Source organism: Physeter macrocephalus, chromosome 8 (assembly GCF_002837175.3).
Source record: "Physeter macrocephalus isolate SW-GA chromosome 8, ASM283717v5, whole genome shotgun sequence".
NCBI classification, from domain to species: domain Eukaryota; kingdom Metazoa; phylum Chordata; class Mammalia; order Artiodactyla; family Physeteridae; genus Physeter; species Physeter macrocephalus.
The window spans coordinates 59,455,013-59,478,004 of NC_041221.1; the positions used below are offsets into that span (position 1 = coordinate 59,455,013).

At 40.0% G+C, this 22,992-nt stretch overlaps 1 protein-coding gene across 4 annotated transcripts in view; it reads right to left on the reverse strand.

Moving 5' to 3' along the window:
- The window catches only part of PLPP1 (phospholipid phosphatase 1), a 119,216-nt gene extending 101,894 nt beyond the window's left edge, over positions 1-17,322 (reverse strand). Inside the window, exon 1 of one of the 4 annotated variants that reach the window (XR_008618057.1) lies at positions 16,865-17,281. Coding sequence is in view for 3 of the 4 variants with exons in the window: in XM_024130420.2 (XP_023986188.1) it covers positions 16,865-16,922 (58 nt within the window). In the remaining variant the exon portion in view is untranslated. Of the gene's footprint in view, positions 1-16,864 lie in introns of all 4 variants that reach the window. The other 3 variants (XM_024130420.2, XM_055086559.1, XM_055086560.1) reach the window with 3 other exon arrangements.
- Positions 17,323-22,992: the final 5,670 nt, after the last annotated feature.

The window sequence follows — 22,992 nt, forward strand, 5'->3', positions numbered from 1 at the left end:
TTTGGAGTTTACCAATTTATTACATGTTAATTTTAGAAAATTTGGAAATCTCAGAATAATTATTTTAAAAGAAAAAACTAATCTAGATTTTACTAATGATGTTATTCCATATCCAAGACTCAAACGTCGAAAAATGGGGTTAAATGCATTATGCTGAATCCATATAATGAAACACAATGTATTTCCGAAATACAAACAGCAAAATATATTACAAACTATATACCTTTGGGGAAAGAAACAAGATATAAGAAGTTCCTCCAGTGAAAAAGTTATTTTAACTTGGAAAATCTATGAACATGGGACTTCCCTGGTGGCGCAGTGGTTTAAGTATCCGCCTGCCAATGCAGGGGACATGGGTTCGATCCCTGGTCCGGGAAGATCCCACATGCCGCAGAGCAACTAAGCCCGTGCACCACAACTACTGAGCCTGTGCTCTAGAGCCCGCGAGCCACAACTACTAAAGTCCGCGCTCTGCAACAAAGAGAAGCCACCGCAGCGAGAATCCCGCGCACCACAATAAAGAGTAGCCCCTGCTCACCGCAACTAGAGAAAGCCCGCGCTCAACAGCAAAGACACAATGCAGCCAAAAATAAATAAATAAAATAAATTTTTTTAATATATATGAGTGAATCAGGGGAAGTTTCCTCTTTGAAACATAGTTTATACAGAGTTTATTTAGTCTTTAGCTTAAAGAAATTGACCTGTATGGTTTTATCTGGGTATTATTTAAGCTTATAAGACAAAGCGTCCTGTGTTCAGGTGAGATCACCTGATTAAGTTACTTCTCTCTTTGAACCAATGAGACTTCCAGTCTCAGCAATACCATCCACAAACTTCCCTTAACCAACAAAGTCTCCCTTATTAGCAGCTGGGCAAGAGACTTCTCCCATTCAGCAGGAAGACCTATATTCCAAAGAATAAAAAGTGTATGTTTACTATCATACTGATTCTTGACTAAAGCTGGCAAACTCTAATGCCTTTATAGAATTTCTAGAATAGTCATTGTCTAGGAAGGTATATACATAAATTAATTCCTCTTTAGAGACTTTATGGTGGTGGTTGGGGGGCAGATATTAAATCCTTTAAGGAGACTGCTTTAGCAACTGAACTTGTAGAAAAGAAACCTGACTGACTTGATTTCACCATTTTGGTACAAAATATGCATAAGAAGTAATTCAAGAATCAAAACTACAAATAAATTTTAAACAACCAAATAAAATCCAGACCTGAGACCTCAACGGCTTTTAAGACTTCACATGCCCCCACCTATAAAAAAAAATGTATTGTGTATTTTAAATCTTAAAAGTATTTATGTGGATCCATCATGTCTAGTCTGAAATTATGCCAAATGGCAAGGTTCCAGAAACTAAAATAAAGTTATACTAAGGTGTGTCTCAGAAGGAAAACATAAAAACTCTAACTTTGGCAGGAAGTTACCAAAGTGGCATATCTAAATTAGTAAGCTTTGTTTAAAACACACACACTTTTTTAAAAGGGCACACAAGCCAAAAAGTTTGGTAAAATTCTTTTTTTAATAGTTATTATTGCAGTAGCAAATCATATATCCGTTTTCCCAAAAACGTATGTTTGTACCACTCAAGTTATTTTATACAGAAGATAAGTTGCAAGAAGGAAGAACTCCCGCAAATTATTCCTTTATGGCTAAGAGCAAACATGCAATGCTGAAACTACACAATAAACAGCAGCTGCCATGGGAAGCAAGAAAAAAAAGACAGGCAGATATTAGTTTGTTGAATGCCTACTAAGTACCAGGTACTTTATTTACATAGGTTCTCATTTATTCCTAACAAATCTGTGAAGCAGACAGTATTTGCTCCATTATGCAAATGAAGAAACTGAAGCTCAACAAGACTAAATAAGAATTTGTGTGACCTGAAGCAAGAATATATAGCAAAGCAGAATTTTGAAACCAAGTCTACCAGGCTTCATATCCCAAACTCCACCACATTTGGTAACAGTTACTTTGGAAAACAAGGATATCAAATAATCCAGTGTTCTCCGTAAACAGGGCTCTGTAAGGGGAGTTCAACTACTCCTATACCGTTGACCTAAAAATGGTCCCTCTATCTGGCAAGATCCTTCTTCCCCCATTGAGCATATCACAGGAAACCATGACAACCTATTATCCCAGACTATTGGCTACTACACTCTCCCTTCTAAGTGCAACTTTTTAAAAGAATTACCAATAGCCACAGATTTCCACTTCACCAACTACTCACTTCTCAGCCCACCCCAATTTATCTTTTTAACATTTTTTTAAATAAATGTATTTATTTTATTTATTTTTGGCTGCGTTGGGTCTTTGTTGCTGCGCGTGGGCTTTCTCCAGTTGCCGCGAGCGGGGGCTACTCTTCATTGTAGTGCGTGGGCTTTTCATTGAGGTGGCTTCTCTTTGTTGCGGAGCACGGGCTCTAGGGTAACGGGCTCAGTAGTTGGGGCACACGGGCTTAGTTGCTCTGCGGCATGTGGGATCTTCCCCAACCAGGGCTTGAACCCGTGTCCCCTGCACTGGCAGGCGGATTCTTAACCACTGCGCCACCAGGGAAGCCTCCAGCCCACCCCAATTTAAAAATGGCTTTACATAAAGTTATCAATGACTTTTGTATAACTAAACCCAATGGACACTTTCCAAGTGTTATCTTACTTACATTTCAGGAGAATGTAGACATTGTTAACACTCTCTCCTTGAAGCATTCTCTTCACTTGGCTTTCCAGAAACATTCTCCTAGTTTTTAAAGTGTTCCCTCCCTCTCAGTCTTGGTATTTTTCATTTCCTCCAACCAATCTTTTTAGATTGGTTGGTGTTTCTCATAGCTCGGTCCTAAACCTTCTTTCCTTTTCACTTTATAACTTCTTCCTGAGATTTCATCAATTCTCATGACTTCAGTTACCATGAATATGCCAATGACTCCCAAAAGTCACACAGTTCCTCTGAGCTTTCGACCCATTTATCCAAACAAGGACTTGATACTTCCTCTTGGAAATTTCAAAGGCACCTGAAACACAACTCGCTGAAAACCAAACTCACTACCTCATCTCCATCCCCCTTCCCATCTCAAATGGGTTCTCTCCTAGTGCTCCCCAGCTCAGTTATTACAGAAACCAACGTCTATCCAATTACGCAAGCCAGAACTTTCAGAACTATCTTTGACATTTCTCTCTCTCAGACTTTCCACTTTCAATATGTCACCAAAACCTGTCCATTTTACCTCTCAGATACCTCACAAATCCCTTCAAACTTTTCTCCATTTCCACCAGCCCCTCTTTACTTTCACTACCATTATCTCATTTGGACGGCTGCAACAGCCTCCTAACTGATCTCCCTAAATCCATTCTTTTCCAGCTTCAATCTCTTATTCCTCCCTGCAGCCAAAGTCATCATTTTAAAAAACTACCCTATCCTCCTTATTCAAAACCCGTTTTATAAACTCGCATAGTACCCATACCTCTCCTTCATAGCACTTATTGGTTCATTTTTATATTTATTTGTGTGATTATATGCATCTCCACTGCCTAAGACAGAGCCTAGCACACAATATGTGAAGAACTAATATTACGGTAATAAACAAATGCCTACTATGTAGTGGACACTGCATCACAGCCAAGGAGAACATACAGATGAAGACCCAGTCCTCTTCAGATAAAGAAACTGAAGCTGTCAACTTGGGTGATTTACCCTAGTGGTAGGTGATAGAACTAGAATTCAAACTCAGACCAGTATGTTTCCAGTGTCCATATTCTTTAACTTTTATGCATCCTATCAATATAAAATAATTCTGTAAAACTTTTATACATTAGTAAAAATAAATGGAAACTTATTTAGTATCTTGATAACATACAAAATATTTTCATAAAGTTCTGTTGAAATTGCAAGGTAACACCCTACATTTAAACTGCTTTAAAATAATACAACAGTCCATTCCCCTCTTGTTTTGAGTAATTATAGTTTGCACATATATGATGCTAGCCCCCTCAAAAAGTACCCATTCACCCCTCTTATTATACACAGTACTAATATGTCTTTATCTCCTACAACATAAACACCTTCTTCTGAATTATATATATTCAGATAATACACTAAAACATGCCTATGGCTAGCCCCTATATGAGCTATAACATTTCTGCCACAATTCTGTTTGATGTACCTTACAGTTCAAAATTTCAAACTCTTCTGCTTTTAATTTACAAAATATTCAACCAAGTTATGCTGTCTTCCAATCTCAATATTTCATTCCTTTTTTAAAAATGTGATTGATTGATTGATTGATTGTGCCGCATTGGGCAGCTTGTGGATCTTAGTTCCCCAACCAGGGATCGAACCCAGGCCATGGCAGTGAAAGAGCCGAGTCCTAACCACTGGACCGCGAGGGAATTCCCCTCCAATCTCAATATTTCATTCTTAATTATGAAAAGTCTGAGGACATGAAGGGTAACTATAACAAAATTTTTCCAGCAATCTGCTCTTTTTTCCTAGTAAATCCTAAACATAGGTTGAATTATAGTCGATCAACCTAAAGGACAAATTCCTTACTTCAGGAAATTTAAATTACTATAAATGTGACCCTTAGATTTATCCAACTGAAAATCAGAACCTCCACTACAATCTCCTTACTGGGCAGCAATCTCAGGCCTTGTGAGGTACATCCTCATGATTAATTCTACTGGCCCTCTCCCTCTCAAAGAAGCTTTACCAACTCTCCTGACTTCCTCTTGGAAGGTAAAAACATACTACAGCAATATTCACTTCTTCGTTTTTTTAAACTTTCCTTTTCCTCACTCTCCTCTTTGCCTCCCTTTTTATCAGAAGAAATTAAGTTAGCCAAAGCTAACATCAGGGCCTTTGGGCTACAGAGGCTTATGAGTTTAAAACTTCAGTCACAACTACTCAATGTTTTTAAGTGTAAGTTCTAAATTATTAGCAAACAAAAAATATGACTCCTAAATAGGACTCAATTTTGTCAAGATTTTCTTACAACTTCAGCCATGGTATTTTAATTATGATGTACATATTTCTAATTGGTGGTGGGTTTCCAGGGCTGTAGGATAGACGAAATTACTTAACTGTTCAATGATAGCTATATCCCAATGCCCTACGTAGTAATGAGTCATTCTGCCAGCTACAGCTAAACAGTAACATTAAGGTCTCACCATTCCAATCATTAACTGGCTAACAAACTGCAAGACTAGTACTGAGGAAAGCAGAAACATAATCCTAGATAATGTTATTATTTTATTTCAAAGAACATCTCTCTCCTATTTACTATTCTGCAAGTCACTGGAATAGAATATAGCACAGGTGGATATAAAGTTAGAAGAGATTCCCCTGGCATTTCAGATCTTTGCCAAAAGAATTTGACAGTCTTAGCCGAAGACAAATTGCTGTTGATACAGATGACAATCTCCGGATATTAAGCAGACTAGGTTAGAATTGTTGTTTCTTTCTTTTTTCGTTTTTTCTTTCTAATTTGATAGTAGGTGAACATTATTCTTTATCTTTTTTAAAACTGAAATCTCCCTTCACTGAAATTTCAGCGAATCTGACCAAATTATATTTTGCTTTGGATTCTCAAGGTAGCATATCTTACCATTTCTCACAGTATGGCTGACATAAGAGTAACCAACTAGTTGCAAGATTTCATGAGCCATTTGGTCACTGATAAAGTCATATACCTATGTGTGGCAAAAGAAGAGACTCAAGCAGGGGGGCCTACATTGCTCTGTATCAGGGCCCATTTTTCCTTTATCACTACTTCCAGAATACTTCAATCAGTCTTCAGCTTTTTCCTATTTTCTGCTGACAACACTCACTGCCTTCATGGCCAGGCTAGATTTATAATTGATCTCCTGCAAGTCTGCTGCAGTTGCTCAAAATGCCCCATTTACCATGTGCTCTTTGTTTTCCTACCCTGAGTCCAGTGGTATCAACTGCTCCAACATATTCTGCAGCTACTGACTCTCCTTAATAAGAAAGGTTTGCTCACCCCTATGATCCAGAGAGATAGGCAAGGCAGACATTCTTCTCACTATAATTTACATATAAAGTGGACGAAGGAGCCCAAGTGATCTTGCCCATGTGATCAGAGAGAGTAGCAGAAGAAAGACTAGAATGTGACTTCCAAGCCAACCTCTTTCACTACCAGACCACACTTTGAACCCTTTAAAAAAAGTTACATAAACAAAATTGTTATTCAGTGAAAAATCATCCACAATGTCAAATCCTAATGCAAAAACTTATCTTCTTAAAAGGTAATTTATTTATTAGATTTGGTTAGTAATTAAACTATATTCAATGGCAGAACTTAGAATCTCTCATATTAATGTAGATATCCAACACGAGCTATAAAGTTGAGTATTACCCATAACTTGCCTAACAAGTTTTGATAACAATCACAAATTAAGAGACCTTTTCTCCAACTGGGCCACTGGGTTAGACACAGACAATATTTGAGAAGGAGCATATTCAAAATTCCTCTCTTCTATCAATGCCATTTAAAAAAAAGTAAAATACGGGCTTCCCTGGTGGCGCAGTGGTTGAGAATCCGCCTGCCGATGCAGGGGACACGGGTTCGTGCCCCGATCCGGGAAGATCCCACATGCCGCCGAGCGGCTGGGCCCGTGAGCCATGGCCGCTGAGCCTGCGCGTCCGGAGCCTGTGCTCCACAATGGGAGAGGCCACAACAGTGAGAGGCCCACGTACCACAAAAAAATAAAATAAAATAAAGTAAAATACAATAAACATCACTTGCTTCTGCTGCATAACTATGCTAGGTATATTTTCTAAATCAAATTGGGATGTCATTTGAAAAAGTGTGGGTTTTTTTAATAGTTTTTTTTAAGAAAAATATTATAAAAGTATGACTTTAAATTACATTTAGTCATACATTTAACAAACTGCCTCTGTGAAGAAGACTGTTACCTAAAATTAGGACTATCCAAGAACACTGCAGATGGATGTGATCACTATATACATTTATTTTTTAAACTCTATGGAAAGAAAAAAAGGAAAAATTCTTACTGATCAAGAGAAGTTATAAGAACTGGTTATGTTTAGCTGTATTGCAGTTGTACTTCAACCTGTATTGCAAGTTATTAGCTTCTGACTAGTTTATATTCAAGAAGTAAAATCTTCATGTTTTAAAATGTGAGTACTAAGAGAACTTATGACTACCTCAACCATGCCATTCCCACTTCACACACACCTTTGTTTATTCCTATTTCTAGTCTGCTCTTCTCTCTACAAACACAAACATTCGTTTGGGTACTTTGTCTATGAGCTGTGGGAATATTGCTTACCTAGAAGTAAAATGAGAAGATCTCAGTAAGGTATCTGATTCCAGAAAGAAACAGGTTAGAAGTAATCAAAACATCTCCCACAGTGATCTGGACACTAAAAACTGAAATATGAACCAAGTTCCAATTTAAATGCTATTTAAACTGAAGCTAGAACTACACTAAATAATGTTCCAAAAGAAAAGTCACCAGCACATGGTATCAAATTTAAATAACAGACTGGGTCAGTGGTACTACGTTGGTTTATTAACTTAACAATGATAATGATAACAACAATAGCACAGGCAAGGAATACGCTAAACACTTCACATACACTGTCTCATACATTATCTCATCTAATTTCACAGCACTATGAGGAAGACACTATTATCATCATCTTTTTCCTCATTAGATGACAAAACTCATGGAGAGTTGAAGCAACCTGCCCAATGTCGTACAGTTAGTAATAGATGGAGTGAGAATTCCAACCCCAGAAGAGTGGCTGCCTCAAGTCTATTGCCTACTCACTCAGGCAACAAATATCTGAAAGCCTACCATGTGCCACGCACTTTCTAAGCACCAGTATTACAGTGTTTCCACCCAGTAATATAGATGGATTCTGAACTATCTACAGGAATTATTTCCAGAATTTAGCACTAGCCAAAAGTGATGTCCCCAAAGGTTTACAGTACCTCTGCTGGAAAGTAAAAGCAGTGGTCTCAGGAGAAACTATTTTGAAATACAGACAGACTTCATTCAAATTCCTACTTCTCTCCCCTTACAGTGCTCTGTGTACCTCCTGGGGATGGAGGCCCTATCTCACTCATTCTTAGTAACCTAAGTGCTGTGACATATCAGGCACTCAACTTACCATACAGTATTGTCATTGTTTGTTATGAGCCTGTCTTCCAGAGTAAGCAAGAAGCTATTTGAGATCCATGGGTTTTGTTTTATTTTTTCACCCATTTTGTATTACCAGTGCTAGGGCATACAATGAGGCTAATACCATAGGCTAATCCCATACAGTTCTGTGATGATTCATGAGTTTATGTAAAACATTTACCAAAGGCTCATTTATTCATTCAATAAAGAACGTTTTTCTTCTCTTCTTCTCATTTACCTCAAGCACCTAAGCAGCCAACCCATCTCTATTCCTGCTGACGTAAATGAACCAAAAGGCAAGGCAGAACCTGGCTTAACAAGCTGCCAATTAACTCAAGAGCTCATCCGCTACACATTTCCTATATGTCATTTTCCTGGGCACTCCACCCTGAAAAAAGACTCAGGAAACATTTCCAAGCAGTGACAACTGAGAACTAAACCATGAGGCTCTAACTATATCTGCTGGAATGAGTTACGAAAGGTGACTCTAAACTCTATACACATGACTCATGTGAAATGCAATGAAGGACAAAGGTCTTCCTTTACTGGGTAGAAAAGCCTACGACAACAACGTATTTGAAGAAAAAGTCTGTGGGTATGTTACTGAACAGGGCAAATCAGTTACATCTTCCAGTATGATATACCCTCCTAGCAAACTCTTAGTAGTTATTATGCGTTTGACTTATGAAAAATTAAAGTGCCTCCTTTGGACAGCAGACACACACTCAAAATATGATAAGCAGAAACTGACTCTGCAGCAACATCATATAGAATAAAGATAGTCATAAAACATTAAGGCCACCTAAAATAACCACTGCTTTTACAGCCAATTAATTCCCTCAATCCTTCATTCCTCACCCTCTTCATTTCTCAAATCTAGATCAGTCAATCTGAATTCAAAAGTTATAATCCTTAAAAATGCATTTCCCAATTCCCAACCATACCACTTCTTACCTGAGTTACACTGGCAGTTTCCCAACTACTCTAGGCCTTAGTTCCATCATCTACGGAAGGAAGATGAACAAGCTATCCTCCCTGAGCACGTTTTTGAGAGACCTCACAGCCACACAGGGCTTAGTGAGCACTAAGTAAATGTCAGTTATTATTATTATCCACTCTGACATTTAGAAATAAGTTACAAAATTCACTATTAAGAATATCATGGGGGGCTTCCCTGGTGGCGCAGTGGTTGAGAGTCCGCCTGCCGATGCAGGGGACACAGGTTCGTGCCCCGGTCCGGGAAGATCCCACATGCCGCGGAGCGGCTGGGCCCGTGAGCCGTGGCCGCTGAGCCTGTGCGTCCGGAGCCTGCGCTCCGCAACGGGAGAGGCCGCAGCAGTGAGAGGCCCGCACACCAAAAAAAAAAAAAAAAAAAGGAATATCATGGATACATACTATATTCCAGCCACACTGGCCTCTTTTCTGTTACAAATGCCCTTTGCCCCTTTAGCCCTCAACGCCTGCTCTTCCCTATGCCTGGAATCATCTTCTTCCAGCTCCTCCATGACCAACTTACTTTCATCCTTAAGTCTGAAATCAAAAATGCCCTCATCAGAGAAGCCTTCCTTGAGATTGCCACCTCCCAACATCTCACTCTCTTCTAACCTTCTTTTCATTCTTCCATGGCATTCACAAACATCTGTAATTATCTTATATATTAGTATAGAGACCTTACCTATCTTTTTCACAGTGATAATTACAGCTCCTAGCATTGTACTAAGCAAATAATAGCTAATAAATAAATAAATGAAGGATGTTGCAAAGTCAAATATTTTAAAAACTTAACATTATGTTAAACACAACATAAAAAATAGTATCAGGTTAACATATGTCAAAATAAATATCTGAGGGAATTCCCTGGAGGTCCAGTTGTTAGGTCTCCACGCTTCCACTGCAGGGGGCCTCGGTTCGATCCCTGGACAGGGAACTAGGATCCAATAAGCCGCGTGCCACGGCAAGCAAGCAAGCAAGCAAATAAATAAATAAATAAAACCTGATTGGAAAAACAGGTAAGAGGGAGATGGGGTATGAAGAGGTATTACACAATAGCTTTTTCTTTGCTGCCTGTTTAACTGCAGATAGGAATTCAAACAATAGAATTTATACAAATGAGGATGCACAATTAAGGTCATTCAAAAAATTTAGGAATATTAAGTCTACTTTTTTACATGGTCACTCAATCATTTCCAAGGCCTGGGCAATAAAAACAGTGAAGGTGACCAGAGTGTGGCTAACTCCATTTTCTTGATTAAGCTGAAATTCAGGACTTCACCACTGTATAAAGTAACAGTTTTTCCATTTGTTTAATTACATTCTACCACAGACTATACAGATCGATTTCTACCATAGCCGGGATTACCACTACCTGAAGATCATATATGTGGTTTTTACCTGTGACTGATAAAACACTACTATTTCAAGATGTTCTGTAGGCTTCAAAGACATTCCGTGAGTACTCATGGGAAACGGTTTAAAATTTGTGTTTTTGTCCCTATTACAAAACGATGTTGATGCTATTTTTACTAAAATAATGATGTTGTTATAGTAGGATTATAGATGATTAATTTTATTTGACAAACATATTGTGAACAGTAAGTGCAAGGCACTGCTCTAAGCCCTTTATATATTGACTCATTTAAGCCTCACAACAACCATACAAGGTAGGTACTTTTATCATTACACAGCTGAGGCAACAGAGGCACAAAGAGGAAAATTGCCCAAGGTCACACAGCTAGTAAATGGAGGAGCTGGAATGTGAACCTAGGCAGTCTGGATCCAGAGTCCGTCACTAGACTGTGCTGTCTATCTAATGTTTTAAAGAAAAAGTCATTCCCAATGTTAGACTAGTTTCAGTTAAGTAAAAAACAACTCTGAGCCATCTGGGCTTTAAACCTAGACAGCAAGAAGGTTGAAGGGAAGAAGGAAAGCAAGCTGGAGTGGAAAAAATGAAAATGAAAAATAAGGTAAGTAGAAAAAGAAGAGGGCCAAAAAGAAAGAAGAAAGTTACTTGTAACCACTGCTCATAATATCTGAATGAACGCTTTTTCGGAAAGAAAATAAGAAAAGAGGCAAGACAGTGCCCATATAATCCCTAACTAGCTTACTACATAGACTGTATATTCCCATCTCATATGCTGAATTAAGCCACCTAAATTAGGAGGAAACAAACAATTAACATTCCAAATTCCTTTCCATAAAACTGAAGCTACACGTTAACTTGTTCACTTAAAATGTGGGTGTTTAATGACTTACTACCAACTTCTTTTTTAGCAGGGTAAACAGTAACAATTTAAACTTTAATTTCTTATCAAAAAGAATTAGAATAATTCCACAAGCTAAGTAACACATAGGAAACTTTGGTAGAACTCAGCCAAAAATGACTAAACAAGAAAGAAATTAATAAAGATTCATAGCATGTCCATGAGTTTCCAAAAGGATGTAATTCAAAAAGAATATAAAGGAAAAAATTACTTTTCATAAAAGCTATAGAGGGGAATGCTCTCTGAATATTTCCATACTCTATTCCAAGCAAGGTAAATTTAAGTTTAAAGTCAACTGTATAAAACCAACTAGAGCCAAATACTATCAATTTCCTCCAGGCCTCTGCTTTTGTTCCAAACCAGCCATTTAAAGGTAGAAAAAGCCTTGCAACAGGAGGCCAGTCTGACCCAAGAAGATGCCAGTTTGACAAATTTGTGTTCATCTTTTGAGATTCCTTCTCTCTCTCTGTAGCTGAGAGGAAAGAGAAGTTACGTAAAACAGAGAAACAAGCACAGTAAACTTTCATCAGAAGCAAAAGAAGTTTGCTGAATAGAAGTTAACAGAAGTTGAAATGGCAAGTAGGATAGGCACTATGTCCTATTTATTTATTTACCTCTTTGGTATCTAACAGAATGCCCAGCACCTACTAGATAAGAAACAAATACATGAGTGAATTCACCCAATAATGAGTGAATGAACAAATAAATGTTAGGAGAAAAGGGAAGGCTGCAGACTATTTAGCAAGTGAGACTCTTTCATTAAGTATTTGATTTTTCCTTGAAAAAGGGGTCCAGATTCAGGGTCAGGAAAGGGAGCACTCGTGAGGGGTACTACTTAAGGGGCAGGATGACGTCAGCATAGTTACTGGAGAAGAATAAGTAACAGAGATTCCACAACCACCTATGGCTGCCAATGTTTTTTGCTGCCACATTTTCCCCTAATTTTATTGACTCTGATTTGGCATAATGGTGATACCACGTTTGCAGCATGCTGAGGTAATCATGACCCCCTCCATTCCAAGAAAGCCAATGTTGGGGCCCATGAGTTGCTGTATCACCTGCTATTATGGGAAACTGTAACTGGTGTCAAGTGCAGAAAGGGAAGTTACCTCAGATCTGTTTGGACATAACATGAGTATTATCAGTAGGGCCCTGGAGAAAAAAAACAGCACATCCAAATAAGGTTTTCAAGAAAGAATTTAATGAAAGAATAATCTTCACAAGTATAGGGCTTCCCTGGTGGCGCAGTGGTTGAGAATCCGCCTGCCGACGCGGGGGACATGGGTTCGTGCCCCGGTCCGGGAAGATCCCACATGCCGCGGAGAGGCTGGGCCCGTGAGCCATGGCCGCAGAGCCTGTGCGTCCGGAGCCTGTGCTCCGCAACGGGAGAGGCCACAACAGTGAGAGGCCCGCGTACCACCAAAAAAAAAAAAAAAACGTATAGGCAGGGTTTAGGGAAAGCAGCAGGGGATGGTGGAATACTCCCACACCAGCAACATGAGGAAGTCATTATCATCTCTATGCCTAAAGGGGCAAGTAAAGGGTTACCAGATCCCAGAAAATCTGTAACTGTAGCTGGCTGGCACAGAAGGCCACTGAATAGAAGCTGTGACCTACTCACAAAACACAGAACAGCTCTGGCAACACAAATCCAGCAGGAGTAAACTGGCTCTTCCAGGCCTCCTGCTCTTGTCCCATTGGTCAAAGCCAACCAGAAACCAAAAAGCAAGAGCAGGGTGGAGAAAAAATCTGAAGGGGCAAAAGGAGAATATACAATACAGAAGGATATTCCAAATGACCGCCACCCAGCAAAACAAGGGCACATAAAAAGGTTTTGCCAGTTCCACCCAAATCTTCTAGGCATCATGAGAACCTGCAAAAAAGTCATAAACACAGGTACTTATTTGGGTTCCCACTGCCCTATATCAAGTTGAGGAAGGAAAAAAAAAAAAGATTCTAAGAGTAGTCCTAGGTAATTTTTGTCATTTCTGCATCTCTAAGAATAAACAGACAACCCTTTTATCTATAATGGATCACATCTAGAGCAACTAACTCTCTTCTCTGTACTCAAAGGCCATCTATTCCATACCTTTATTACTACACTTATCATGATGTGTTGTGACTCTTGTTTGTTTCTCCCTCATTAGACCCTGAACTCCTTTATGGCACAGATTGTCTTATTCATCTTTGTATCCCTAGCACTTAACATGAACTTGGAACAGAGTTAGCCTTCAATCAATGTGCACTGAATCAATTAGTGGACTCAGTGTCCATTAACTGGCAGCCTAATGCCAGGGTACATAAAATCTAGAATGACCCTCAGCAATTAAACACTAATAAGTTTTATTCAGGACATGGTTTAAAACATTGAGCAAAAACACAGCTTTCATACCAGCCCACTACCATTCTCTGTAGAGCAGCTTTTCTTGTGTGCTCAGATGGTATTTATGGCCTTTTCTACAATCATAGAACTCATTATCAAAAGAGCCAGAGAAAGATGGCAAGACCATGCTCCATCTCAGAAAGGAATCAAATATACATCATCTCTCAAAATTCTCACTCTTCTTCCAAGAATTGACCAGATCCACTAAAGGAACTAATAATCTGGGTATATTATATGGAGGAACTCACGTTTCACAACGGTGATAACACTGACTTGGGGTAGAAACGCGTATACACATATGCACGCATGAACAACCCACACACACCCCCACAAGCATGTTTAACTATCACTTCAACAGACGTCACCTTCTGTAATATTATAAAGTAGCCATGTAACACACTCACATAACATCAGCATATCAAATGGATAGACTATATGATGTTGGGTGATCATTAACAGAACCTGGAACATATTCACATTATAATTATGAATCACTTTCACATAACCCTGTACTTATGAAGTGCTTAATCATCTTTTTGTTGCTATAGTCAAATCTCACCTGTAGCTCTCCAAAGAAAAAGAAAAAAGTTAATGCCAGGTTGATAACCCTCTTTGAGCTATCACGATTTTAGGCCGCCAATCTCCTGCTGTCAGTAAGGTGAATGAAAACCAAATTTAAAGTTTGGTTTAAAGCGGATGCTTAGACTCCACTAGAAAGGTGAGTTTGCTATAAAAATACATTATCTCCCAAAACTCAGCATGGAAATGCTTTGTATCTCTAGCATCACTGTCCTCCTTCATTGCTGCTTGTAATGGAGTGTTGATACTGTTAAATCTAATGTCATCGTATATACCAAATTAAAATAACACTTCACTTTCTATTTAGGAATAGGGAATTCTGGGCTTATCTTGGCAATGCACTGAATTACTTTAAAACTCTAGTAACACAAGAACAGATAAAATGTGTTTCAAATAGATCAGTATAAGTATCTGATACTGATACTAAATGCATAAGTTCCCAAAACAAGCTTTTTCCAAAACCATCAAAGATACTTAAAATCATAAACACAATTTTATCTTTTTTGAGAGCCATCATAAATTCTGCAACTGTCAGGTCCATGTAGCAATAAAATTACTCTTACCTCTATAGGACAATTATGTGATGTTTCCATCATATTGAAAATATAGACTGCAAGAACCTACAATTTATAAAGTTGTACTGCATATAGTTTCCTCCATTATACATGAATTAAAACAAAACAAAACATAGATTTACCATATGGCTTTCTGTTTAATAACACTGAGCTACCTCAGAGCAGTATTATGTTTCATCTATCCTGGTTCAGTGTTTGGCCCAAAGAGAAAACATGACGTTTGTTTCATAAATTACCAACTCCCACAAGGTAGGAAAAGGGGAAGTTTATATATAATTCTGACAATACACAATATGTGGCAATGACAGAATAATATCCAATATATTAGAATTATCAAAGTCACTTATGACTAAACATTTTCCTCTCCCTTCACTATAATATAAATGAAGTTTAACAAACCCCCACTAACATTCAGTACAAGTTAAAATACATTTTTAAATATAACATCTTTACCAAGGTAAGCTTTTCACTGAAAATAAATTTGAATATATTTAATGTAATTATGAATATGTCCGGACATCTGAAAGGATCACTTGTGCTTCTATAAAAATAGTGTTCCAAAATCGTGTTTCCCTTTCCTAAACTGAATTCCTAAAATTCACTGTGAAGCTATACAGTGTCTTCATAAACAATAAAGATGTTCCATAAATAAAAAAGAGATTTTTCCTCAAAAAACAGGTAACAGAATTTGTAAAAATTCGGCAAGACTGAAAGCACCTGAATGGTCAGGTTTGAGGCAAGAGAGTGGAATACTGGATTAAGACCGGGGAAAATTTCCTATCACTGAAAAGCCATTATGCAGACCTGCATCTAGGATGCTAAAGTCACAGCTCTCCAACCAACGCTGAGAACTTGCCAATACCATTACTTCGATACTCAACCATGAGTAGGACTACCCAAACATCGAGCAGGTCTTCTTGTTGTCGTTTTTTCCATAACATATAAATAGTTCAAAGACAATGCGTTACACAATACATACTGAAAAGGTGAAAATCTCTCCTCCCAACGCCTATCCCTTAGCCAAATGACTTCAATTCTTTCTCATCAAAATAAAAGAGCAACTGGCAACCAGAAGACCCACAACTGAACTCTTCTGCCAGAAAGACAACGCCAAATTTGCTGCAGCCAAAGAAATGTCTAGTGCTCCTTCTGGGCTCTCACAGGAGATGGAAAGCTACACAATGGCAAGGTCTGTGCAGAGAAGGACACAGCAGGTCTGGGGCACACCATCCCCACTCCAGCCCCAAAAAAGCAAGGTTCTTCAAACCTATAGGCAGAAACCTGGCATCATCACACCCACTTACAGCCTGACAATTTACAAGCCTGACAATTTAACACCTTCTAATTAGGAGAGTTCTAGTCTTTTATAGACGGAAATGTAAACGGCTTCCCACAAGTAAGATAAACCTGGCACTGGCGCCAGTTACTGAGAACCCCCAATGCATCAAACCTCCCGTTTCGCTACTGAACCTGATGAGCCAGTGACCAGGCTTTCCTACAGCCGAGAGGGGAAGAGCCCACCCTCCGGGCTGGGAGTGGAAGGGGAAACAGAGGACAGGAGAGCAAGGGATGGAGCGCAGAGGCGTGAACAGCGTCCAAGCAGAGTGGGCTCAGCGCACCGCCGGGCGACAAACAGCAGCGGGCACGCAGGAGTCGGGGTGCGGGCTGCGAAGCGGGGTCCCCGGGCTGCGGAAGCCGCCCCCAGCGTCTCGCCCGGCACGGCTCGCGCGTCAGGCACACACACACACACACACACACACACACACAACCCACCCCACGCCCGTCCGCGGCTCTCGTCGAGTCCCCTCCCGGCGGACACACAGCCGCAACCCACCGGTGCACCCACACCCCGGGCTCGCGCGCACACGCCCCTCTGGCCGGCGGCGCGTACGTACCCAGCAACACGCAGAGCACATCGAGGGCCACGTACGGCAGCCGCGTCTTGTCAAACATGGTCTCGGCTCGGGCGGCAGACGAGGCACCCGATTCACGAGACCGGGCCGGGGACTGGCGACGGCTCCTCGCAGCCGGGGTAGAGCAGCCGAGGGCTGACGGAGACCCTGCGGCGTTCTGACGGGCAGCAATGGCGCCCGCGACCCCTTCCCTCGCAGCTACCGCAACCACTCAGTCGGGGCCGAGAGGCTTGTGTGCCAGCCGCGGCGGGTCCGTTGCCTCAGGCCCTCCTCGGTCGGCCCTGGCCCGCCCCGGCTGCTCACTGTCCAGACCCAGGGGCCGTCTCCAACAGGCGGGGCGTCCGGACTCGTGCTTTAAGGATGGGGACCGGTAGGGAGGAGGAACACGAGCTCGGCCCCTCCCGCGGGGCAGCGCGGGACCCGCCTGCGCGCGGCCTCGCTGGCTTGGGGAGCGCGGCAGAGGCGGGGCGGCCAGTGAGGGGTGACGGGGTGGGGCCGGGGAAACACCAGGGCGGGGCGCGCCAGCCAATCGGCGCCTCTGGCCCCGCCCCGCCCGACCTGCGCAGCCCGCCCCTCAAGTGGGCCGCGCGGCGGACGGGCGGAGCGTGGGGTCACCTCCCGTGCGGTGCGAGGGGTGTTGCTCAGCTCCATTTTCTGCCGGTGGTCGCCTAACCTGGCCTCCGCATCCGTGGCCGCCGGTCATTGCTGACTCGGGGGGAGAGCTGGACCCTCGACCGTGGCTGCCTGCCAGCTCTCCTCATGGGGATTGGGTAATAAAGAGGAACGGGGTAGTCAGTGACAAAGACTCTCCCTGTCCAAACTTTAGCCAGGCTCCTCCGAGCCCTCTACTCGCCTGGGCCTCCATTGAGGCCTTCGAATCTGGCGGGGCAGAGCCCCGTATTAGCGTGAATTCTGCTAAGTCATCCCTGTACCCTTGGTATCTGGTTACTTTTCATATGTGATCAAATTCCTTTATACATAAGTCCTTTAATATATAAGTCCTTGGCCTGCCTTTAAGCAGGAATCCCCCTACCCTTAATGTCTTCTCTTAATTTTCCATCCGCTAACCCGCTCACTCTGCTTGTCTGTTGGCTGTAATAAACTCCCAGATGTCTTTGCTGTATGCGGAGTTGAGCACAATTGCTTTCTCCTGTTGCAAGTTATGACCCCCTATTGCAATTGTCTGGAATAAAGACTTCCTCACCACTTTAACAAGAGTTAGAATGAGTTTTCTTTATTCCTCTCACCCCTGATTCCAGGAGGACCGTAGCAAAATTTAGTAATCTCAGTTTCCTAACCTGTAAAATTGGGATGTTGATAATCCCTGCTGTGTTCTAGTCAAGAAGTGATAAAGCCCAGAAAAAATACACATGAAAGTGTTTTCTAAAAGCTTAAACCCTCTACAGATGTTAACCATTGGTATCTCTCCTCCTCATTCATAAAATGTGAAACAAATTGAAAACTGTTACCTAGTACTTCTGACTTTGCCTGCAAAACAGTCATAAAATGAGTGGAGAGATAGTATCACCCTCAGGGAATCTGAAGATCTTGCCCCAAGTGATCCCCCAACAAGCAAAAAAATGTATTTGAAGAAGCATGTTTTTCTTTAAAAGGAATGTGAACATTGGATTTCACCTTTTGTTTGAATATCTTCTGAAAGCTTTAAACACTTTATACCTGAGAAAGATGTGCCATTGTTTATTCTCTGACTTCCCTTACTTCCATAGTTACAGGGACCCCAAATTGCAAGGCCACAGTGAATTGAACTTACTTGTGGTATGTAAGTATTTGGCATGTGTTAGGTGAATATCGTGATAGAAGTGTGTTAGTGTATAGGAGGCACGCAAGGGGACAGGGTGTTCACCTGGGAGCTCTGGAGACTTCATAGGAAGGTGAGAGTTAACATTGTTCTTTCCTGTCTCTCCCACACCAACAGCCATTTTCTTAGGTGAGAAGCTAGTAAAGAAGACAGTTAATATATTAAGACATGTTTTCCCTTTGGAGGAAACAAATAATAGCTTTAAAAACAGATCAACAGGGAATTAATTCCCTGGAGGTCCAGTGGTTAGGACTCCGTGCTTTTTTTTTTTTTTTTATAATCCAATCCCATGCAATTTTATTTATTCTGGGCTCCTGCAAGAGGGGCTATTTTTTCTTTATTTTTTTTTTAAGATTTTTAGAAATTTCATGTAATGTCTGAAACATTTATATTAACATATTTCCATACAAATAACCCAAAGAAAGTTTAGTATTAGTTGTTCTTTTTGTTTGTTTTACTGCAGGTTCTTATCAGTCATCAATTTTATACACATCTGTGTATACATGTCAATCCCAATCGCGCAATTCAGCACACCACCATCCCCACCCCACTGCGGTTTTCCCCCCTTGGTGTCCATACGTCTTTCTCTACATCTGTGTCTCAACTTCTGCCCTGCAAACCGGCTCATCTGTACCATTTTTCTAGGTTCCAAATACATGTGTTAATATACAATATTTGTTTTTCTCTTTCTGACTTAACTTCACTCTGTATGACAGTCTCTAGATCCGTCCACGTCTCACTAAATGACTCAATTTCATTCCTTTTTATGGCTGAGTAATATTAGGACTCCGTGCTTTTACTGCTAAGAGTCTGGGTTTGATCCCTGGTTGAGGAGCTAAGATCCCACAAGTCGATGAGCATGGCAAAAAAAAAAAAAAATCAATAAAGCAAAGTCCATTAAAATGCATTGTCATGCCCTGTGATTTTAAATGGGATCTGTTCTATGTGCAGATTATAAGCAGTAAGTCTTCAGTTGAGAGAATGATTAAGAAATGTCATTTTGTTTTGAGGTGGGGGGTTCTGTTAGTTTTTGGAGAGACTGTTGTTTATTTGTTTTGGTTTATTATCATGATTGGGTTCTAGTGTGATCACTAGAATTGAGAATGAGTTAAATAACCTTGAAATGATGGTGAAAATAATAAAAAGGAAACACTGATTATATAGTGACACCATTAACACCCCCTTGGGGGTAGGTACTAGTGTGTCCCTGGATAAGACATGAAACCTTAGAAATTTTCTTAAATGCCTAGCAAAGTTTGTCCTGGGGTCTGTATTTTTGTCTCTGTAATACAGCCATCAAATAAATACAAAAGCAAAATAGAGTGGGCTTGGGAAGAATAGTCCTGAAGAATCTCTGAAGAAGAGAGAAACTAATTTCCTCTCTTCTTTTATTACTAAGCATTTTGAAAAGGAGACTGTAATCTACAACCTCCCTTTTAATTTCTCCTTAAATAACTTGTGTAGTCTCACTTCTCTACTGGCACTGTTCTTTAACATAGTGTTATCGGTACGTCTCCATCTCTCTGTTCCAACAGCGCTTACTTCTTTTTATTTTATAAAGTTTCTGCTAATAAGAATAAATTCCTTTAGAGCATTTGTGTTTGTATGTGGTTATGTCCTTTCTCCCCACCTGGACTGAAGCAAAAAAGTGTTTATTATACTCAAAAAGCATTGAAAAACTAAAACAATTAAAAATGTAAGTATCTGGTTCCCTAGTACATGTGTCTCCCCCCCAAAAAAAATTTCACAATATGATATAATCCTTTTTGTACTTATTGTCAAAGCTATTTATTACCTTACTAAAGTTTTTTATTACGTAACATTTGATACATAAATATATATATAACATATAAGTAAGTTATAAAGCATAATAATAGACAACTGGGAATCCACTACTCAACTTAATACCTAGAGCATTGTGGTATCATTGAATCTACCTGTGTGTTCAATCCCTTTCTTGTTCCCTGCCTCAGGAGAAGTAACCACTATCCTGAATTTTGTGTTTATCTTTTTCTTGCTTTGTTTTTTCAAAAACACATGACCACACGTGTATGTATCTCTGAAAATATATATTGTTTAGCCTTCTTGTATTTTATCTTTTAAAAACATTATGCCATATATGTAGTCTTCTGCCCTTGATTTTCTTCACTCATTTCTTACACCCATTCATGTTGCTGCAGTCATCGCAGGCGTATCATATAAATGTATCATTCATTCTTCTGACAATGACCATCTGGGTTATTTCCATTCTTGCTATTACAAATAATGCTGCTGTGAACATTCATGTACATGTCTCCTGTGTGGAATCACTAGCTGTGGAACTGCTGCATCATGGGGTATGCAAAAATCCAACTTCACTGGAAAATCCCAGATTGGATTGCTAAGCGGTTATACCATTTTACTCCACCCCCGCCAGTGGTAGATAAGACTCCACATTTACAGCAACACTTAATATTTTGAGATTTCTTAATTTAGGGTAATTTAATAGACATAGTCTATATTTCAACATAGTCTTAATTTGCATTTCTCTGATCACTAATGTGGTTGGGCATCTTTTCCTAAATTTATTCACCAAAAATGTTTCCTCTTCTGTCAATTGCATATTCACATTTTTGCCTGTTTTTCTATTAGGCTGTTTATCTTATTTTTATCAAACTATAGAAATTCTTTTTGTATTCTCAGTAGCAATTCTTTGTGTTGTAAATTTTTCCTTCCAATATGTGGCTTGTCGTTTCACTTCCTTTATAAGCAGCTATGTGACAGAGTTATTGTAAATGTAATGTAAGCAGAAGTCTACTGGCAGATTTCTGTGAAAGTTTTTACTTTCCTGACCAAAGGAAAAGGCTGGTTTCGCTTCCCTCCGCTTTCTACCTTCCTTGAACATGGACATGATATTTAGAGTTACAGCAGCCACCTTGTGATCATGAGGGAATGGTCAAGAAGAGGAACATCACTGGTCTTTTTAATCTTGAGCTACTAAAACAACCAGCAACTTGGCTACCTCCAGATTTCTTCTAATGTGAGGGAAAAAAATTGCTTAAGTCTCAAATATTCATAACTGATACAAGGCTCAAGAGTACTTTGATTACTATTTCTGAGAGATCACATATCATACTACTCTAAGAAAACCTTTTACTTGAGCTAATTTAATTGAATTTCTGGTCCTTGAAACCACAAAGCCCTGAATAAAACAATTTTCGTATCTAGAATGGATGTTGAAGAATGGTTTGAGCAGAGAGGCAAAACAAGTGACATATTCTGGGGTCTTTGAGTAGGAAAGGCTGTGAAACAAGGAACTCACATTGAGGACTAGTAGAAGGTAAAGTTCTAGAAGGTAAGTTATAGCACTTTGTAGCTTTAAAGTGTGTCTGGAGGTAAAAATACATCACTGAAAATGCATGCTGAAAACAGTCATTTAAAACAAATAATCTAGTAGTGAGAGGAAGTCATAATCTCTGCAGTGGGCTGTAAATTCAAGATGAATAAACCTTATTTTGCAAACCATATTTAATTTCAAGTCCTTTCTGTGTTTATTTCCATTTTGTTATCTTCTGTGGTTCCTAAAATCTTGTTTATGGCTTCCAGCCCTTTTTCAGCTTTGTTGCAGAGTATTAAGGGGAAAGTCTTCTATTATAATTGAGCCAGTCTACAAATGTGAGGAAAGTACTTGCGAGAGTAATTCACCTCCGTAAAAGGAGGTGAATCCCTAGGATCCGAGTTGGAGTCCTTGTGGGTGGACAAACCAGCTCCACCAAGATATTCTTCCACCAAGACTCTCCTTCAGTGTCAAGCTTGGAGGGCCTTAGTTTTCTGTTTGTTTTCTTAGGAAGACAATATTTCCTTAATCGGCTTATTGTGATAATCAAATATTAAAATGTAGGTGCAATTGCCTTGCAAATGTCTGATCTAGGCAGACACACAATACATATTTTTTCAAAAACAAAGATTTCTGTGAATCCACATCTATTATTTCTGCTTCCCTAACACCCACTCAGACGCAAATTTACCATGGTTCCCTAGTCTACCAAAGAAATGGGGCTGGTCTTGCTGAGTTATTCTGGTCTCAGGTTATCACCACTTCCTTTTTCTAGGATGCTCACAAATTACTCCTTTAACCATCTCTTAAAAATAGTATATCACCAGAGGCAGAGAAGTTAATTGCCTATAAAATATCTATAGCCTTAAAGACATCATATATATTTTTCTTAAACAAAAATCTTGGGGCTTCCCTGGTGGCGCAGTGGTTGAGAGTCCGCCTGCCGATGCAGGGGACACAGGTTCGTGGCCCGGC